Here is a 21,045-nt window from a genome sequence, read left to right as displayed (position 1 = left end):
GGGAGAGCCTCGGACGAGAGCTGAGGTTGCCACTGGCCACAGTGACCACCACAATGCCCACACCGAGAGACGGGGCGAGAAATGAAGCCCTCGTGGCCTCCTCAGGACTATAAGTTCAGACAAGCAAGAGGCTCTGTATTTCCTCAACTGGGTTTGGGGCACTTAAAATCGTATCACCAAAATGTATAAAATGCTAGCAAAAATGAAGGGCCAATGACAAGGTCTCCGCAGCAATTCAAGCCGTAGTACAGGCAGGCCTGAATGCGGGTACTCAGCACAGCCATGTCGTGACAGCTGTTCTTGCTCACCGAGGAGACTCCGCAGATCCCTCCGCTGTCTTCCCCTGCAAACCGAGCTCGGCTATCTTCCTTTTTTACCCACTTGTTCAAACACAGGAACCCGAGAAGAGTCCCTCTCCTAAAACCTTCCGCATTCGTCAATTTTTCTTCATCTTTTCCTAACATACTCAATTTTTTTTTTTTTAAAAAACCTCTGTTCCTACCTTACTTTTATTCCTCATCACTGCCAGGAACACAAATCCTCCAATATAATCCTATTACAGACATCTTTCTGGTCGCTCTGCTTTAGCTTTCACCCTGTTTCAGACAGTTCTCCAAATTTTATCAGGGGTCAGAAGACCGTCAATGAGCTGGGTTTTGCCTCCCTTGCCAATTCATCTTTTTTTTCCCTCCGGCTCCCTACCTTCTGCTCTAGCTTTATGCCCTGCTATTCGGACACCATAACTTTCTCTTCCTGCATATCTCCTCCTCTTCCCCTCCCCATATTTATTAAGTTATTTCTTATTCTTCAGGAATCAGTTCTCACAAGAGCTCCTTATCTACTCCCTCCTAGTCTGGGTCAAGTGCCCCTCTTATGTATTTACTCACAATCATAAGCATGTCTTCCTGTTAGAGAAACTATTTTCTTGGTCTCCCCTCCGGATTCTAAAATCCTTGAGATTATGGACTACATCTTCTTCAGAGTCCGTGCCGCCCCCCGCCCCCATATTAAACACGGTTCCTGACACAGTTAAGCACTTAGAAATGCTTTCTTAAAAAAAATAAAAAAAAAAAACAGGAATGACATGAGCTGAAAGCATCCCACACTGATGCTTTCTTGAGAGATGGAACACTTCTATGTAAGAATGACTTAACACTTTTAAATCAAAGGCCAATGTCTATTTGAGTGGATTTCCTGAATTTAAAATAAACCACATTCAAATCTTTCTCACAATCTTTGAATAGAATTATCATTTTTTATACTATAATTTGCACAAGTCAGGCTACTTAAATGGTAGACATACCTATACGTTTTCTTTATTTCCATCACTTCTAGTAACAACAGTTGTTTGCAGCCTCTGAGATAAGTGACCAGAAAACACAGTACAATTTACAATGTTATAAGTAAATATCTTTAAATCTTTTGATACACATATAACGAAATATGGGTATAAGGAAATTATCTCCTTATTAGTTCTGTTGCTTGCTTACTTTCTATTCATCTCTTTCTTTTTTCTAAGACCAATACAGATAGAAGTCAGCAGCAACTGATGTGATTTTCTTGGGAAAACATGCTTAAAATATAAATAATCTCCTTTAAGTGAAGGTAAAGTGATAATATTTCACAAATGAAATCACTCTTTAGCTTCCATTTACTCAAGATTAAGACAGAGAATACCATTCCAGTTTTCAATAAAGTTATAGCTATAAAGTGCTTCTTTGACCTCTTTCACCAATTTCAGTCGATTCTGGTAAATTCTTTCTGAACACACAAATAGCTTGCAGACATATACAAAAGATTTTTTCCAAATGTAGTAGGTAAGCAGCATACAAAGCATTTACTCTATTTTGATATAGCATCCCAGTGATGCTCAAAGGAAAAACATTTGGGCTAAGTTCTGGTTTGTGTTTAGGTTTTTATTCAGATTTAGAGAAAACTTTTAAAGTAAATAATGTTCTTTTCATAACTTAGGTTTTACAGAAAATTTTTGAGCTTCTTTGTTAACCAGTTTTCACAAATAATGATGACACAAAATAAAAGTCAAAATTTCAACTCTAGATTATTCTTAGCATTTATAACAATTTTAACTTTAAAATATCATCTATGGTCTACCTTAAATCTTAAAGTTGAGTATATGAATAAAGTGTCCAATTTAACATTAAATTTGCTAATTATTTCAGGCTTTAGTTAGAAAAATAAACCCAACCCTCTCCAAAAATAATAAATCCTCAGAATTCAAATTCCGAGTACACAAAGATAAACATCTGAGTACTTATTATGATAACTGCCTTTAAAAAAAAAAAAAACACACACACACCCCCAAAATTCAGCATGCAATCAAAATCTGTCATAGAATTTAAGATACCAAAGAACCACTTTCCAACAAATGGAGTTGAATTCAGAGGATTCCATTCTAACAACCTGTCTTGATTTAACCTCAAGAAGCTGACAATCATTTGCTGCTCTGGTTCTAATCTACAGAGGTACTCAATCAAAATGACCCATTTTCCATTGCAGTGCCTCTGTCTCCCATCCTGATTTCTCCATAATGATCCCTCCTCTAAATCATAAGAGGAAAGCATTGTATCATAAACAAGAAAGGGGCAGAATCCTCTTCAAGTCAACTCCTCCCAATTTCACCAAAATTCATTTATAGGAATATCAAACCTAAGCTTCTCCTTCATAGTAAGATAACCCCTCTTCCCATCCAATCCCTCACCCTGGAGAAATCCAGCTATTGGACTTTTCTTTAGTCTTAGAAATCAACTGCTGAGGCATGTTTAATAAGGCCCTGAATTATTGGTTTCTTGTACTCATTTAAATTACTCCCAGAGAGTTGAGAGCCTTCGTGCAGAAACCATTTGTCGTTTCCCTTTAATAAATTAAAACAGTATGACAAAAATGGTTTTAACCCGTCAGTAACAGAATCTGGTTTATTAAAATACTGGGTGAATTTTCACCTGAATATTCTAAAAATGTTCCAAGGAACAGATGTGCATTAGAGAAAACTAGGCTGCTATCCAACAAGAACCAAAAGTGCTCTCCTTTTTAAGAGTTTGCCACTTGCTGTTAGAATTTAGTTATCAATAGGAACAGAGTAAACATTCCAACTGAGAAGAAGGCAACACATAAGAAAGAAAATGATGATTATGGCTGAGGTAAAAACATCTTCGGTTCATATGGTTTGTTGTATTAGTGCCTCATTTTCCACTGTATGCATAGCAAAATGCACAATGTTTTACTGAAAACATTATTAATGACCCCCCAGTGGCCAATTTCAGATATATTTTTTAGACAAATGGACCCAAATCCCAAACCCTAAAATTGTGACCTGCTTTAAGCTGGAAGGAACCTTGGAAAATCATTAGAGCCACACCTAGACTTTAAAGAGGAAATCATCTAATCAATTCCATAAACCTTCAACATCCTAAGCTTACTTGTACTTTGAGGAGGAAAGTATTTCTTGTTTGGAGGGGAGCAGGGCAGGAAGCAGGGAAGGAAGCCAGAAATGTTAGTGTCAAGTGGTAAGTAAACATGTGAAAGATCTGTTGAATCAAAAGGGAGATCAATATTCTTAAAGGCGGAACTACTGTAAATAAATTAATATGAGTCATAGGTCCTGATCAAAGAGCAAGTCAGTGAGAGAGTAACAAGTTTCCCAGAAAAGGCTTCAAAGAACAGAGCTTTTATACCCGACAGTCTCACTGTAAAATGAAAGATATATAAAAAGTAGTCCTGGGTTGTCCCCCGAGAGGGATGGGGCTGTGGAGGGAGACGGGAGGGGGATTCAGGATGGGGGGACACCTGTACACCCATGGCTGATTCATGTCAACGTATGGCGAAAACCACCACAATATTGTAAAGTAATTAGCCTCCAATTAAATTAATTTAAAAAAAAAAGTATTCCTGGAATCTGGGCTCTCAATTCAACATAACATTTTGCAACATAATTCAAAATAACTCCATATTTTCATGAAGATTTTGTCTCATTAATATTAATAAGGAATATCTTAATATTAAGATATGTCCTTAAATAATGATTTTCCTGAAAAATCTAAGATATGCATCAGAGAGTAGAACAACTCTTACAAGATGCTAAGAAATCATAATTTTCCATGTGCTTCTACACACAGTACCTATCATCTAATCTAAAGAAGAAAGTTACTTTGCCGTGAAGATGTCAGGGAGACATCTGAGTTCTGGTTTTTGTATATACTTTTTTTAATTGATTGCTAATGAATTTAATAATTTAATTCTATTGGAGTATAGTTTATTTACAAGGTTATATTAGTTTCAGTTATACAACAAAGTGAATCAGTTATACATGTAATTGAGTATATACCACAAACATTTTACTGGCAAAATCTGGTGTGTATACATATATGCATGTGTGTGTGTATAATGGTTAAATTTCAAAATCATTTGTCCAAACCTATAACCCAAGGTGAAAACTGAATTTTAAAATTAGTAATTACTTAACATAGCTCACTGAACCCTCTCAGTGACACTAATTCTATCTGAAATGCCAAGTGAAAAATTATCAGAAATAAGTTTAAATTTTGAATATTGGCTTTAAAGAAAAACCCCTAAATATTCTACAATATTTTTAGATGTTATTAAATAATTATCTTAAAGTATCAGCTATAGAATTAATGAATGTTTTCTTGATTAAGAGAAATACTTGTTAAGATCCTAGCACTGCACTTTATAAAACTTACTAAATTCTCCCAACACTATAAATTAGGTATTACTATCCTCATTGTACTGAACAGGGAACAGAGGCTAGAAAAATTTTAGTAACAATCAAAATTACATAATTAGCAAGTAATAGTTCTGGGATTAGATCCCTAGGCTATCTGATTTCAAAATTCTTGTGGTCTCTCTTAATTTCTGCCACTGTGTTGCTTGGAAAGTTCTTAAAAAAAAAATTTGTAATTAGTTACAAAATTGTATCACCAGGCTTAGATATTAGATGTCACCCTCCAGTACATGTGCTAAGCATACTTACTGGAAATTCTCAATACACCACTAATTAACACAAACACTTCAATGCAGGAAAAACTTCAGCTTATCTGACATATATCTTTCCTAATCACCGGGCTGCCAGTACTGCTCTGACTCTGAATATACTCCCAAAAGAAAAAGGCTTTATTGAAGAGAGAGAACATTAGTACCCAGTAACAATATGCATTACGAAGCAGAACCACAGTACCAAAGATTATTCACACCCGATGCACTATAACTGGTCCTTTTACCTTGCAGAAGGAAAAAAGTACTCAGATTGGAAAGAATATCTATCCAAAATAAGCACAGAGACCAGCAACAGTGGGAAAGCAACAGAAAAAGAATCATTGCTATTCAGTTGCAAAGCTGTGTCTGACTCTTTGCCACCCCATGGACTACATTATGCCAGGCTTCCCTGTCCTTCACCATCTCCCAGAGTTTGCTCAAACTCATGTCCATTGCATCGAAGATGCCATCCAACCATCTCATCCTCTGTCACCACCTTCTCCTCCCACCCTCAATCTTTCCTAGCATCAGAGTCTTTCCAATGAGTTGGCTCTTCACATCAGGTGGCCAAACTATTGGAGAAAAGGTATGCTGCTGCTGCTGCTAAGTCGCTGCAGTTGTGTCCGACTCTGTGCGACCCCATACGTGGCAGCCCACCAGGCTCTCCCGTCCCTGGGATTCTCCAGGCAAGAACACTGGAGTGTGTTGCATTTCCTTCTCCAATGCAGGAAAGTGAAAAGTGAAAGTGAAGGCGCTCAGTCATGTCCGACCCTCAGCAACCCCATGGACTGCAGCCTTCCAGGCTCCTCCGTCCATGGGATTTTCCAGGCAAGAGTACTGGAGTGGGGTGCCATTGCCTTCTCCGGAGAAAAGGTATAGATGAGAACAAAACCTGCTTCCATGGCGAGACCAGGGACAACTTCTAAGAGATTAGAAGTAGAGATGGGGTGTGGCAGGGTGGGGGATCAGAAGCTGGGGCAGCAGGAGTTCAACCACTGACTCCAAATGAAAAAGTGAGCAAGGACATGATGGAGAACACAGCTCTGTTTTCAGGTGAGAAGAGAGTGAGCTGCCAACCACTCAGGGACAACCGAGTCACTCATCCTCTGGTCCAACACCCTCTACCTCTAACTGTATCTTTCTGCATCTCTTTAAATACACAGAAAACACTCATCAGACTATATCATTTGATCTTCACTCTGTGGTTGGCAGTTGTTAGCATTATTTGCACTTCCTGATCAATTAGGAGAGCAAGTTTTAACCACCTCAAGTCCTAGTTAATAAAGTGTTAATTCCAAGACTAAAATGCTACTCTCTTATGTTGGCCTACTGTTCTTTCAGTACTGTAGACAGACAGTATTTCAAAAAGAAAGAAATAATTATAACTTACTTTAGAATAAATTCTTTAAAATGATGTCTACTAAGTAGGCATGTAAACCTTCAGATATATAAGGAGTTCACCTATTCAGAAAAACCCCAAAGGTTAAGGTATAGTGTACCAGGTTAAAAAAAAAAAAATCATAGGGGCCCAAGCATTTCTAACACATTTCAAAAGGTAGATATACCTTTATCCAGTAGTATCACCCAGTGCCTGAATATCATTAATAAATCTTTCTCTTTCCTACTTTCAGCTGTCTATATTTTGCTGCCTATGTGACATAAAGAGTCTTCATGCAATGTAAGCCAAGTTCCCTTACAAGGGATTGCTCAATAAAAGTACACTCATCAAGGCACTGACTACAGCCTCGTTTAGACATCAGTTTCTGGACAGCATCACTGATGCGATGAACATGAACTTGGGCAAGCTCCGGGAGACGGTGAGCGACAGGGAGGCCTGGCGTTCTGCAGTCCATGGGGTTGCAAAGAGCCAGACACGACTGGGCGACTGAACAACAACAACAAATCTGTTCAAGTCATAAGCCTAAGGCAACTGCCTATCAGTTTGTCAAAATCAGAACCTAACATCTGTCTCCACAGTAATGTTACAAAGAAGATGACATTTTAATACAAGATAGTGACAGATATTTCAATTGAGATCATCTAGATTTTAGCAGGCTCTCTACATTTTCAAAATATATACAATATCTCAAACGCTTATGATCAATTTAAAGATGTCATGATTAAGCAAATATGAGACAAAACAAAGAGATTAAATAAAAAGGCAAAACTCATATGCTTTTGAGATATAAAAGATTATGCTAAATCTTTTTTAATCCAGGAATTTAGGCAGTCTTTTCCAAATGTCTGTAAAACACACAAAGCTAACGTGTACATTACATGAATCAGCAGCATTGATCACACCTAAGATGACAGAAATGCAGACTCTTAGACCGGAGCCAGGCAGAATCTGCATTTTAACAAGCCCAAGTGATAAGCAGGTAGACTGACGTTTGGAAAGCAATGATCTAGAAATATATACATATACACATACATAGATGGAAAGAGATCCAATAAGAAGCCCAGCTTGAAAATGTGCTTTTAGGAGAGGTACAAAGACCTTCATGTGGTTCAAAGAAACTGAGAAAATTCTAAAAGCATTTTAGAAGAATTTTTAAAAGATAATCATCCATATCAAATGATGAAGGTGGGGTGTGGAGAGGGAGGTAGTTATGAGAGAGGACCGGGTCTAAGCCCCCTTGCCTGCCACAGGCATCCTTAACATCGTATCAGGTCTGAACTTAAAAGCAGCTGCACAGACCTAAAGAACAGAAACACTGGGGTAGGAGGAAGTGTGAAGATTGGGATTGACGTACATACGTCACCATGTGTAAAGCAGACAGCTAGTGGGAGGCTGCTGTATAGCTTAGGGAGCTCAGCTCAGTGCACTGTGATGACCGAGAGAGGCGGATGGGAGCAAGGAGGTCCACAGGGAGGGGATATATGGATACCCAGCTGCCGTCTATGGGGTTGCACAGAGTCCGACGCGACTGACGCGACTTAGCGGTAAGCAGCAGCTGATGCACTTGTACAGCAGAAACTAATAAAATATTGTAAAGCAACTATATCCCAATTGTTTTTTTAAGTAGGTACTAGTCTCTCATAGAAATGGTTTACTTTATGTTGATGACTTATTCATCAGTAACAGTAAAATTTCATTTTCTGTTCAACATGGAATACTATTAGCAAAAAATACTATTGTCTTTAAAAGAAAAATGCAAAGGCTTTTAAAAATATAGAGGTGGAGGAAGCAACCTAAAAGACATCATTTCAGTGGGATATTTTAAATAGAAGATACCTATGGCAAACTACAGTTGGTAATTTCAGGCTGGACACTAGTGTCTTTATAACAGATTTCTTCTCAAATCTCAAATTCATTTTCTTTGGTTAAGTCAATACATATCCCTATAGGAGTGGGTTTAAGTGTAAAACCTTATTTCTTTAATATAAATTCAGTGATACAACAGCACCATTTTTTTCCTTTCAATAGAATAACAAGAATAACCTTCCTATTTTAAATGAGGTTTACCAAATGAATTCAGGTATACCAGTTTTTCACATCAGCTACAAGTAATTACCTCCCTCTAAAGGGCCTATTTCTGCAAATAAAAACGTCTTTTTGCCTGATTAAACTTCTTCATCATCGGAGAACTTTTCCTCTGCAAATTTGTAGTTGGGAAATTTGTCATAAGAAGCTTGCTTTGTCAAAATGAGCTCTTTTCAATTGTTTTGGGAAAGCAGTCCTGCAGTTAATTACTTGGAGGAGGAGAGAAACACCCTATTCTAAAAGAAGTACACTTGACAAAATATTTGGACCCAAGTATTCTACCTTAAGACATCTTTTACAATCCAAAGCAGGAGGCTCCATATTTATAACACCTTTAAAAACCTGAAGATAGGAGGGCTGAGATGGACAAAAGATAGTATAGAAAACAATGAGAAAGGTCCCCAAGGGGAACAACACAGCTGTCACCTTTACCCTCCTTTCCCAAATGGCTCTATAATGACAAGTGTCCTCTCCAAACTGCGAAAAGCAGTCAAGCCTAAGATGCAATCTACAGTCACCAGCCAAGGCACCCCTGTGGAGGCCACAATTTGCAGGAATGTCACTTCAGCATGCACTGAATACTGTGGAGTCAGACTACTGACTTTTTAATCCAAAAGATATCCCAAAGAGAAAAGAAAGCATGGTAGACATGAGACTAGTCGGAAATTAACAAAAACAAGGTGTTTACTTATTCCCCAAGTGTTTTCACTTATCTGCCTTGCTCAAAGACTACTTTTATGATCTTGGATTTATAATAGATGCTGAATAGCAATATGCATTATAATAATATTCTGAGTATAGGCATATAACCCAGCCGAGAAAGCAAAGCAAAAACAAAAATCAAGGCTATGGCCTGCATCTTTTCAGTCCCTTTATAGAATACTTATAAGCAACTGAAAAAAAGAACACAAAATTCCAAAAGACCCAGCTGTAAAAATTTCACTAGCCTTATTCATCTTTCTTTAAAAAAAAAAAAAAACACAGCATTTTGTAAAAAGCAAACTTGTGAACTGCATTTAAAATGAATACCCAAAGAATTCCAAATATGCAGGGTTCTATGGGCTGCCATTTTCCCCACTGGATTTTTAAACAATGTTGAATCATGACTGTTTGAAATACTTCGGTGCCATCATTTAACACCGTTCAAAATGTCAAGAGCCATACTTTGCCCCAGTGGCCACTTTTCAGCAAATAACACATCCTTTGAAGTCAAAATACTCCTAAATGATGCCAAGTGAAAATTTCTAGGCTAGAACAGTCGAATTTTTCTACTTTTAAAGAAATCAATAATCCTTGGAATGACAAGTAGGAAAACAGCACTTTCATCATCAAAAGTTGTGAATTTTTCTTTACCCCACACCGGCAATATTTTTACACATTGTTTCCTAGTTAAACCATAATCATAAGCCTATTGTGAACTTTTTTTTAAACTTGATGCTCCTGAGGAATAATCACACATGTATCATAATAAATTCCACAGAAATAAAGGGCAATCATCAAAGACAAAGGGAAAGAAATACTTTATTTGGCCTCAACACCTACCACACAGCTGCTATTCCAAGGGCACTGATGTGTGTTTCATTTGACAAATATGTAATTTATCCAGTTTTCTTGACTAGAAGTATATGCCGAGCCATGCTTCAGACCCTGCCTCACTCTGATATCACAAAATGCCCTGGCAAAGAAATCATAAAACAAAAGCTTAAACCAAATAATCAAAAGCAAATAGCATCTCCTGTGCCATGTTCTAAGGTACTTTTAAAAGAAATACATTAGCACCGCCCTCAAGTGTATATAGCCTTGGAATAACTAAATGTATACATAATTTCACTTATTTCCACAACAAAATGGAATCTAAAGGTGGAGTTAGAATTTTCAATTCTAATCTCTTTTCCAAATTAATCCTTTAGACATGAGCAAGTTCAAATTTCTCTCCATCTCATCTTTAAAATAATCATTTCCAGTTACTCAAATTAACTGTATTTGATGAAATGCCCTTAAGTAAGATAAATCACTTTTAAAACATGATAAAAACTTTTAATGTAGAATCTGGAAAATAAATCATTTCAGTGCTCCTACTTTCTTCAAATTTCTCCAGAGTAGATGGGCTTACTCAATTCTTTCCCACTTAACTATAAAGAAGAAAGGTCATGGATGAACCCAAAATGATAATCCCAACAAAATCTCTCAAAGTTTTAAACAAACAACTATACCTTTTATTCTAAGAAACCTTGAGTACCAGAGAAACTGACAAATATAATTGAAAAGTTAAATTGTCAGAGAGGAGAAGATCAATAGAAATCTGATAGAACTGCATCTTGTTAGAATTAACTGCCTGGAAAATACAGCCCAAATAATATCTGAGACAAAAGTCTTCAATCCCTATGACTAGTCAAGGCAAATCCAGTTAATTCAAAGAGTTCAGCCGATGCAGACCTTCAAGGAAAACAACTGACATGGGCAACAGGAAGGAGCCATGTGGCAAAAGCATTCTAAAACGTCAACGGGTACAAATAAGGTACCAATGAGCACTGGATCAAGAATAAATCCAGTTCAAACCATCTACCATGGATCCTCAGCACAGATGCTCTGGGAAAGAAGCCAACAGAAGCCCAGTGAAAGTTTAAAACGGTGAGTATCCATCAAAATAAATATGAGCCAGTGCAACTGAAACTCTGCTAAAGGACAAGCTATCAGCATTGTTTATGTCTATCATCAGACTCCCAGATTCAAACACCATGCAAGCACCTGGTAAAGTACAGGCAGGAAAGGACAGGCAGGAAGGGACGCTTACTGACAAGGGAGAATGGCTGTTGTTTGTCCCATGTACCATATACATGGGAAGCCCAGGTCTAGAGGTGTTTATAATCAGTGAATTAATGAATGTAGCCCTTTATTCCTCAAGACCAGATCAGATCAGATCAGTCGCTCAGTCGTGTCCGACTCTTTGCGACCCCATGAATCGCAGCACGCCAGGCCTCCCTGTCCATCACCAACTCCCGGAGTTCAATCAGACTCACGTCCATCAAGTCAGTGATGCCATCCAGCCATCTCATCCTCTGTCGTCCTCTTCTCCTCTTGCTCCCAATCCCTCCCTCAAAAACACATACAAATCAGATCTTTAAAGAAACCATCAAGCGTTGTGCATAATTCCACCTGTAATGATTCAAAATATTACGCCTTTTTCATCCCATGAAAAGTAGACGGATGTAGCTCCTGGTGATGGGCTCTCTACTCTTTTTCAGCTAGGCTCTTAATGAAGACAGCTATTCATAGAGGGAAGGTCATTACATTCAGCAACCCACTTGTCCTTTCCATCAAGGCTGCCACACTTGTCAATATTGTGAAGCCATTTAAGGAAGGACTCCAAGTTCATATAAGATTTAGCTTCCAAGAGAGAATCAAAAACTTAAGAGATGAATATTAGTGTGTTAAAAGCATGTTAGGTGAGAATAATGAGGTTATAAGAAAGTAGGTTTGTCAGACACAGATTTACCAGAGCGCCTTAAGGGTAAACTTTGTCCTTTCCTAGTATTTTGAAGGTGCCGGGTTTAAACAAAACATACCCTTCACCTCTGATAAAGAGCTGCACCATCAAAGACATTTTAAATAGGTGCTTTTAGCATGCTAAATAGCAACAGAGATTAGGAAGACAAACTGCTCTTAACTCATGTTGGAATCCAAAAGGCTGAAGCTCTTTCAGAATTATAGCAGCAGGGAATTCAGTGTTACTACGGGGTACATTAGCTCTGAAAAACTAAGTGCAGATGACAAGATGATGTAAACTGATAATATGCAATAATACAGGCAGCTCACCCCCTGCCCCCCACCCCGTACATTTATATATGAAAGCAACTAAGAGACAGATGGCTGGCAAGAAATTTCCCTGTGGCATTTGTGCATGTCCGTTCAGTGCTTGTATTTGGGTCATTTGCTAGGATAAACCCCATGTGACAAGCTCAACAGAGGTAAGGCAAAGCAATCCATACAGGCTTCACTTAATTTTAATTTACTGTTAAGAGATGTACTTGTTCAAACAGCAAAATGACTTTCTCCACATAGATGTGATTAAACAGTCAAAACTTAGCTAGAAAATAAAATGTCCTCTAAAATATTTTATAAACTGTAAATTGTATCCACTGGCCTTTTTTTTTTTTTTTCAATACATTTTCAACTGGGAAAGAAATGAGAATGAAATAACACTCTTGTACACACTGGCTTCTTCCAGTAAAGACCTAAAAAGACAACCTTAGATGCAAAACAAACTTCTCTCTTATTTACTTTGATTTTATAGTAATTCTTTCTAAACATTCATTTACTAAATACCAGACACATTTTCAATGGTTGAACATACTACAACTTTAAGATAACAAACCCAGATTGGTCCAAGGCAAATTTATTAGAGAGAACATTTTACAGAGAAGTTAGAGGAACTGGTCATTTCACAAGAAATTCTTATACCAGGTCAAAAGCCCAAACTGATAATAACATTAAAAGATCAAGTAGAAAATATAGTTTAATATCTTCAGAAAAAGAAATATATATATTAAAAAAAAAACTTGTGTGCATACTTTAAATCCTCTGTTTCTTCATTTAAATACTGTTAATGAAACTCTTTATGACATTCAGGAAAAAAATGAGTACTTTTAAACTGAGATTTACATTTACACCTAGATGAATAACTAAACTAGGAATGTGCTATTGAGAATTTGGGGTGGTTTTGATTTCAAGAGTAGAAATTCCTGTTGTGGAGTTGCTTCACCAAGTTTTACACAATTACTGCACACCAGTAACTAAGAAACCCAAAGATAATGTTAATGATTATGGTTGAGTTTAACAACTGCAGAATGAGCAATAAAGAAAATTTTTTTCAAAGCGGCCACAAGCCCATTTCCTACTTTCAGAAAGTCAAAACTGTCTTTTTAAACTAATGTTATTTTACTCACATTAGAATAAAAAGATGAATTTGCGGCATTAACTTATTTACTTGTTACCTACTATAAAAAGCATGCCATCAATTAGAAGGTATATGCAAAATGAAATGAGAGTAGGAAACAGCAGTTATAGTTTTACTTTTGTTGCTTTGAAGTAAACGGACTCCTCTGTTGGTGTTCTCTCTATGCAAAACATAACAGGACTTTTAAAGAGGATGAAGGGAAAGTGATGCAACGTTATCCTCAACAAATAAGTCAGAGAGCAGAGAATTTCGGGTCAGCAAGTTTTCCCCACTAGCCTAACATTAAATTTCTCCAGAAAATGAAATGGTCCTTCAAGAATTCACATGCAACATGACTTAAAACTTAGCAACGACTGTATATTTACAATTCCAATTTTACTCTAACCACAAATTAAGATTCAATACAGTTATTACTAGATTGAAAGCAAGGGGAAAGGAGAAAGAAGCTGAAACCATATATGCTTTTTCATCAGATATGGTGAATTCCACTCTTCTACTGTTTGTTTCATCACATCAGAGCCATATTCTTAACTTTAGCACAGAAACACTTGTAAAATATTAAATTTTACCATAGGGAAATTGATTTTGCTAAAAGAAGGTTTCAGATTACCACTTAATCTCAACCAAGCTACATCAAACACTGAACGTAATTACATATATATAGTTTATAAAGTAAATTTGATCACTATATTTAAAAGAAATGATAACTTGGAGAAGTACCACAGCAATAACGTTTAAGCTGAAGCAATAGAAAGCCCTCCTACAGTAAATGCCAGATTCGTCAGCTAAAATGCAGAGTCTTGATTTCACTAAGCAAGTCGAGCATAAAAGTCATTTCTCTCCTTGAGCTGCTCTCTCATTCCCAGTACGACTCTCTCCTTTGAAAACCATATTTCACTAAAGTTTTGGGGCAGGCTGGGAAAGCAGGGAAGCAGCAGAAACCACAGATGTAGTTTAAACAAGTTTCACACCTGAGTCCTTGTAGTCTGAAATGGAGTGGTGGAAATAAACACATTACCATCCTCCTACAATTTCCACTTGCCACTCCCAGCTTTTTTCCCCTTCTCACACCAGTGAGTTAGAGCAGTGGTCAGAAAGTCTAAGTGGGAAGTCACAATCTACAGTTAACCTTGGCACTGAATTACCTGAACATGCTATGCAGACACTGAGGAAGTTCCATGCTCCTATTAATACATACTTCATAATTTCTAGGATTCATAAAAAGCAAGTGATACTTGTAAGACTTCATACTCTGAAGAATATGTAATCACACACACAATTCTGCTACTAGGAAAACTAGAGTCAAATACACTTTTCAAATTGTAGCTAACTATAATTTACAGGCCTTCATTGTCACATTGGTATATACTGATATATATCATATATCGAGCATGCATCAGATATAGGCAAATCATCACATTAAATTCACCCATGCAGCTAGGTATGTCAGGAATTTTGACACTCCATTCAATCTATAGCAGGTAAAGAACTTACAACAATTGCCAACTATCAAAGCACAACTAATTTATCATCATACTTACACTCTGTCCAAGTTACAACACTAACACTTCTGACTGAGGAGTCAAGAACACAAAATAAACTTTAAGTCTACAGAGAAAAGTACATTCAAAGGTAGTTGAGCTCCAGCCTTAATCTTTATTGGATAGATTCTTTTGACATGTACTTTTTAAAGAACTGGACAGCAATAAAGAGTAGCCACGCCAGTGATGCTTGATTTATCAGTGTTCTACAATAGTTACAGTATTACAGTAAGTTACTTTCTTATATAAGCTCTTAATTATTGGCTTAAATACTTACTCTTCAAACTGTCCCCAACAGTACCAGTAACAGCCCAGATTCTCCCCTGAGCTCACTTTACTGAAAAGTCACCCAACTCTGGAAAGCAAGAGTTTTTTTCTGCCAGTACTCTAGAAAATAGCAGGTGCATAGTAACACAAAGTTGGAGGGAACAGAAGCAGCTCATATCACTCTTACACACAGACCATTTGTTTCTCAGAGCTTGCAGCATAATTGCTAAAGACCGCATGCACATCGCTTGAAAGTTAAGGAAAAGTTTATGTCTACCAGTGGCTTTCTATCAACTAGTATCTGATAGACACTTACATAAAGGCACTGAGAAGGGTCTGCTGGATGTTCTTGCGTCTATTACCAGGGGATTTTGTAACAGACGTGGGTGTGAACCAAGATTTGGTGACTTAAGGTGTACAACTATGAACACCCTTTTAAGTGGGAGAGGGGGCACAGCAGAGGATACAGAATCTGGCTAATCACCATCTAGAGAAGATTCTGCCTTCATCTTCCCCATCAACCACTTTGCTTAAGTTCACTCACTGCCTCTCCCTGACCCTGGGGATCCATTCACTTTCCATAACCCAGAGAGGCTGCTGAAAAGCTGTCAAAGTAAATCTGTGCTCACTTTTTGGATGGTTTAATTTCAATGGAGCATGAAACACCCCAGGACGGTTAATAAGTTTAGCCAGGCGTGCTGTTCTCCCTAATATATTTTAATTATGCATCTGTTTTCATTGTAATCAGATTAAGTCACCGGAAAGACACAAATTGGAATTTCCCCTAATGGAGCTTTTCATCAGTTTCTAAACACTAACAACGTTTAAAAAAAAATAGGTAGAGACACGAGCACAACTGTGACATTTCCCAGAAATCGATGCAGTTTCTTTGACAACACAGTTGAGGTCTCATTAGCCACCCAAACTAACCCAAATGCAGAAGAAACCTTCAGTCTCTAGGGGCGTCTTCTTCCCCCAGTTAGCACAAAAGAATCGCTAACGTCTAAAGTAAAACTCCCAAACAGAAATGAAGGCCCAGACTTTTATAAAGTAATACTTCATCGATTTGTGAGGGAGGCGGGGGCGCAGCACTGCCCTGGCGCAAAGTAATATACACCACGCGTCAAAAGGGAAAGTTGAAACAGTGCGATCTCTCCACTATTTGGGCAACTGTCAAATGTGTGTTTCAACCTCGGGAAATAAAAGTGTCCCATCAATAAAAGGAAACGTTAGAGGGCAGATCTATTAGAGGGCAGGGAGCAGCTTCCTTCCAGCCCAGACGTAAAATCGCTCAATGTGCTTTTGTTACACCAAGGAATACCTAAGAATTGTTTTTAATGCGTTCATTAAACAGTTTCCCAAATTGCTGTGACTTCCGCTAAGAAACTTAAGCATCTGCCAACACTCTAGAAGCAAGGAGAGGAACCTGCTGCAAAGTAAGAACCCAAACTCCCTCAGCCCGCCCTGTGAGCCCGCGTCCCGAATGTTTGCTTTAGGTTCGGATGTTTACCCGTCTCCTAAGCCGTCAGGTGCAGGAATAGTCCCTCCAAGATGCACTTCCAGCCTTAAAGCGGAAAGCTTCAAAGCCACCGCGGAGTCCCCAGGCAGCCCGTCACCCCTTCCTCTCACCCCCTTACCTGTCATCATAGCAGAAATCCGCACTCAGGGTGTTGAGATACAAGGCGAGCCCCAGAGCGCTGCTCACCAACTCTGCAATCATCTCTCCACCGCCTTCTCTCCGGCTCGGCTCCCAGCGCGAGGGCAGCAGCGGCAACAAAAAACAGAAGCATCAATCCCCACCTTCCGCCGCTTTCTCCTCCCAGCTTCACTTTTCCCTCGCTTCCCCACCCTGCCTTCCTCCCTCGGGTCCTTCCAATCCACCGCTCTCCTCCTCCTCCTCCTCCTCCTCGCCCGTCTCCGCAGCTCCTGCGTCCTCCCCGGGTGCGGGCTCACACCGCGCTCCCCATGCCCTGCGCCGGCTAGCGGCGAGCGGCGTTCGGGCTCCGCGTCCCCCGGCGGATGCACAAGGCTGGTCCTTCGCGCGGCTCGTAGCCGCCACCCTAACCCATGGCAGTGCGGGGCGTCCTAGGTGCGGAGTGGGACTCGGAGAAGGTGGGAGAGTGCGGGGTAGGGGCAGAGGGACCGGACCGAGCCGGGCTCTGGGACCAGCTGGAGGAAGAGAGAGAGAGAGAGAGAAGGGCTGCTGGGAGGGACAAGGCAAACCGCCTCCCCTCGCCGCCTCCCGGGCACACGGCTCCTATGCCGCTCGGGCAGACTCCGGCCGCCACAGCGGCTGCAGCTCATTCACTCTTTATTAGCTCCCCTCCCGGCCCTAGCGCCTTCTCCAGTGAAGTGAGAAGCGGTGGCTGGAGCCTCCAGAAGCTCCCGCGTGGGGTTCTCGGCGCTGCCCCCCGCGCCTGCGTGGCCAACCCTCCATCCCCGGATCGCCCAGCCCCTTTCCCCACCCAGATCCGCCCCCTAAGGTTCCGCCCACATCACCCCCTAGGCTAGAGGCTCCTCCCACTCTCTCCCCCGGCGGGAGGCTCCGCCTTCCCACCTCCCGCCCTCCCCCTGTTTCGTTCACCTTCGATTTCAGTCTGGGAAGCCGCGGGGATCCAGGGGCGACGGCTGGAAAACAGCCCAAAGAGGTAGCTGGAGTGCGCCCTGGGCGCGGGAAAAATGAGACCGGGAGGACGCGGTCGCTCGCTCCGCTGCTGCCTGGCGGCGCCTGACACCAGCGGGATCTCAACCCCGGGCGCTGCGTGTGCCAAGCGATGCCAGGCGTAAGTCCGGTCAGCTGGAGAGACTTCTGGGGACCGGGAGAGGAAGAACAGGTTTGGCTAGTGCTGCAGACTTGGTCGCCACGAGCACACACGCGACGCGTCAGACACCCTCACTGTGCAGGAGCCGAAATGGAGTGGGTAGTGGGGGTTGGCGAGTTTGAGGTGGCATCTTAGGAGGGAGATTTCAGCTCCGAGCCGACCTTTGTCCCAAATGTCAATGGAGAGACGGGTGGGGAGGGAAATATTCCCGCAGTTAGCTTAAAAAGAAAGGACCCCAACAGAGGACAAAAAGATTAGCACGCACACAGGCATACCCGCAGCTGCGGCGGCTTTTCGTGGTTTCAAGGGAACTGTCAGGCGGGCTGGGAGAACGAACAGAGAAGAGACGTCTTAACGACCCAGTACGGCGCTATCCTTAAACCTAGAAAGACTGGAAGCTAATGCCCTTTCCTTTCCGCCCGGATGCAGACCGAATGGAAGGCATCCAACATGATGAAATATTGTGTAGAAGAATGGTCTGTGTAGAACGAGGTCTGGGTACTAAAGTTGCAAGACCGAAGAGGACCGTGGGCTGCCGGCCACACCTCTTCTCTACTTGGCCTTTCCGGCTGGATGAGCAGCTCGCTTGGACCACGAAGTACACTGCTGCAGCGCCCCCTGCTGCTTAGCATCCGCAAAGCATTAAAAAACTGACCCGGAGAGGCCGACTTCCCCTCTCCCCCGCCTCTCAAACCTAACCAGCACCTACCCAGCAAGTTCTCCAAAACGGCGTGGAGAAATTGATCACCGCCCCGCCACCCCCATCCCCAGGATGTCTGGCAGTGGCCTGAAAGTCAAGTACCGTGATTTGAGTGTCTGCAAAACAAAGGTCTATCTTTTCCTGAGTTCACGAGGAAATCGATGTAGACACAGATGAAACCATGAATATTCATTATATTGTGCCATGCAGGATGGTTCCATTTTTGTGCCCTGGGAAAAACATACATAAATGCATATAAGAGGGAATTGTATCTTTAAAAGTAGGTACTGATCTTTACCTTTTTTTTTTTTAACTTCATAACCTCTGCCCACTGTCAAAAAGTTTGCCCCATCAAAGGTCCTCTCTGTCTCTCCATCGCACTTACCTGTTGATACTGGATCCTAGGACACTGGAAGATCAAGCTTCTCTAGAATCAGATGCCTGAGTGTGAGTCTCTATTCTAGTGCTTCCCATCTGGGTGATCTTTAGCCAGTCACTTAACCTCTTTGTTCCTCAGTTTTCTCATAAAACAGTGATGATAATAATACCTATCTCTGGGCATATCATTATGAAGATGACAGTAGTCAACATGTGTAAAGCACTTATTACCTAAATGAAATAGAAGTGGTAACTATTATTTATTATTATTATTATTATTACTCTCTCCAGGGTTCCCTGGTGGCTCAGATGGTAATAAATCTGCCTTCAATGCAGAAGACCTGGGTTCCATCCCTGGGTCAGGAAGATTCTCTGGAGAAGGGAATGGCTACTCACTCCAGTATTCTTGCCTGGAGAACTCCATGGGCTAGAGGAGCCTGGCCAGCTACAGCTCATAGACTTGCAAAGAGTTGGACATCACTGAGTGACTAACACTTTCACTTTCATTATCTCCAACTTCCTCTTATCCTTTAGGCTGTCAATTAATACATTTACCTCCAAAACACATCTCATCACATCCACACTGCTGCAGTCCTCATCCAAGCTACCCATGTTCCCATCGTGGACTAATGCAGAAGCTTTCCAAGTGGTCTCCTTGCTTCTACTGTAATTTCCACCGCTCCTCAGTTATAACTTCAGGTATTAAAGGATTCTTTTGAAACCCTATGAACTCCCTGCTTAGGGGAGGAAAAAAAAATGTTCAGTGACTTCTTGTTATAGGTAGAATAAAACCCAAATCCTTACCACGACCAGCAAGCCTCCATCTGGTCCCGTGACTCTCCCGGTCTCACTGCGCTCCAGTGCCCCAGCCACACAGACATCCTGTTCTCTGGAATTTACACTTTTCTTTCTCCCACATGGAATGCCTTCCACCCAGACCTTCTCCTTCTCAGCATTCAAGTCTTGGTTCAAATGTCATCACCTTGAAAGGCTTTTCCAGCCCACACTTTAGGAAGTAGCCTCTCCACCAGAGATCCCTGTCACGTCTGCCAGCATGAATTTCTTCATCGTAGGTGTCAGTATCTAGAATCACCACCAGAAGAGCAGCTCCAAGAAACCAGGGACCTTATCAGTTTTGTTTCCCATGTGATGCCCAGCACCTATAAAATATCTGGACAGCTAAAAGGAAAAAAAAAATGACAATAAATAAACAAGTAAATATGTTCAGCAGAAACTATAATAACTGAAAATACACAAACTTTAATCTTGAGAATAGGGCAAGCTGATTTGTTGTCGATGTTAGAGATAGTGAAAAATTAACAAAGGAGAGAGGGAGGAAGTAGGTTAAACCTTCTTAAGAATGCATCGACTCTGCAGGAAAGTGGGAGAGGTAGGAAGTCACAGACAGCCCTGTTCAATAATTAAGAGGACTCAGAGGAATGAAAGTATAAGAGCTTTGGGTTCAGCCTGCTAAAAGCTTGTAAGCATTTCCCAGAGCTGTCTCCATTTTCAAGACTCCCACAGTTTTAAAGGAACATTTTCTATACTCCTCCCTCGCCCCCTCCTTTTCTCCTCTCCCCATCTCCAACTTCTCTGAATTAGAAGCACAGAACACTGTGAGACATGCCATAAAGTGGCACATCTTGCCAATCCTGATGAATGAAAGGCTGGAAATCCAGCTGTGTGTGAGAAATCCAGTTGCTTTTAACAAATTTTCCTTCTATAATTTAACGTGGGTCTCAGTACTCTTCCAGCGCATTAAGCCTTGGTCTCTTTCACCGCTTTCCAAGGGCTCAGAAGCAGCCGAAGCCTGCATTTTCAACCTCCCTTAAACAACTTTGGGTAGAAATCAGATTAAAGATGTAAAGATGTCATCACTCTCCTTG

General features: G+C 40.6%; 2 protein-coding genes across 5 annotated transcripts in view; both read right to left on the bottom strand.

Annotated features, from left to right (window-relative positions):
• TMTC2 (transmembrane and tetratricopeptide repeat containing 2) overlaps positions 1-16,995 on the bottom strand; it is a 421,611-nt gene extending 404,616 nt beyond the window's left edge. For both annotated transcript variants that reach the window (XR_824533.1, XM_010832028.1), the window contains exon 1: positions 16,897-16,995. Coding sequence is in view for 1 of the 2 variants with exons in the window: in XM_010832028.1 (XP_010830330.1) it covers positions 16,897-16,979 (83 nt within the window). In the remaining variant the exon portion in view is untranslated. The remainder of the gene's footprint in view (positions 1-16,896) is intronic.
• Positions 16,996-17,059: 64 nt separating this feature from the next.
• Positions 17,060-20,682, bottom strand: LOC104982605. 3 transcript variants are annotated; one of them, XM_010832032.1, is made up of 5 exons: positions 20,142-20,682; positions 19,715-19,893; positions 18,884-19,011; positions 17,844-18,068; positions 17,060-17,428 (listed from the first exon to the last, which is right to left on the bottom strand). In XM_010832032.1, the coding sequence occupies exons 3-5, from the start codon at positions 18,972-18,974 to the stop codon at positions 17,085-17,087; spliced, it is 660 nt and encodes a 219-aa protein (XP_010830334.1). In that variant the 5' UTR covers positions 18,975-19,011; positions 19,715-19,893; positions 20,142-20,682; the 3' UTR covers positions 17,060-17,084. The 3 variants fall into 3 exon arrangements, with proteins under 3 accessions (XP_010830334.1, XP_010830331.1, XP_010830333.1); XM_010832029.1 differs by lacking the exon at positions 19,715-19,893 and having other exon boundaries at positions 19,964-20,682; XM_010832031.1 differs by lacking the exon at positions 20,142-20,682 and having other exon boundaries at positions 19,715-20,055.
• Positions 20,683-21,045: the final 363 nt, after the last annotated feature.

The sequence above is a fragment of the Bison bison genome, unplaced genomic scaffold (genome assembly GCF_000754665.1).
Source record: "Bison bison bison isolate TAMUID 2011002044 unplaced genomic scaffold, Bison_UMD1.0 scf7180017864535, whole genome shotgun sequence".
Taxonomy (NCBI): Eukaryota; Metazoa; Chordata; class Mammalia; order Artiodactyla; family Bovidae; genus Bison; species Bison bison.
Note: the sequence above shows the minus strand (reverse complement) of the source record. Positions and strands in the feature narration are given on the sequence as shown.

Excerpts from the sequence above, each read along its gene's own strand:
- LOC104982605 (XM_010832029.1), bottom strand. The coding sequence starts at position 20,040 with ATGTCTGTGTGGCTGGGGCACTGGAGCGCAGTGAGACCGGGAGAGTCA. Across the intron at positions 19,012-19,963 it reads ATGGAGGCTTGCTGGTCGTG|GGCACAAAAATGGAACCATC; the intron begins GTAAGGATTTGG and ends TGTTTTTCCCAG. Across the intron at positions 17,429-17,843 it reads TTCCCAGACTGAAATCGAAG|CTGGTCCCAGAGCCCGGCTC; the intron begins GTGAACGAAACA and ends CTCTTCCTCCAG.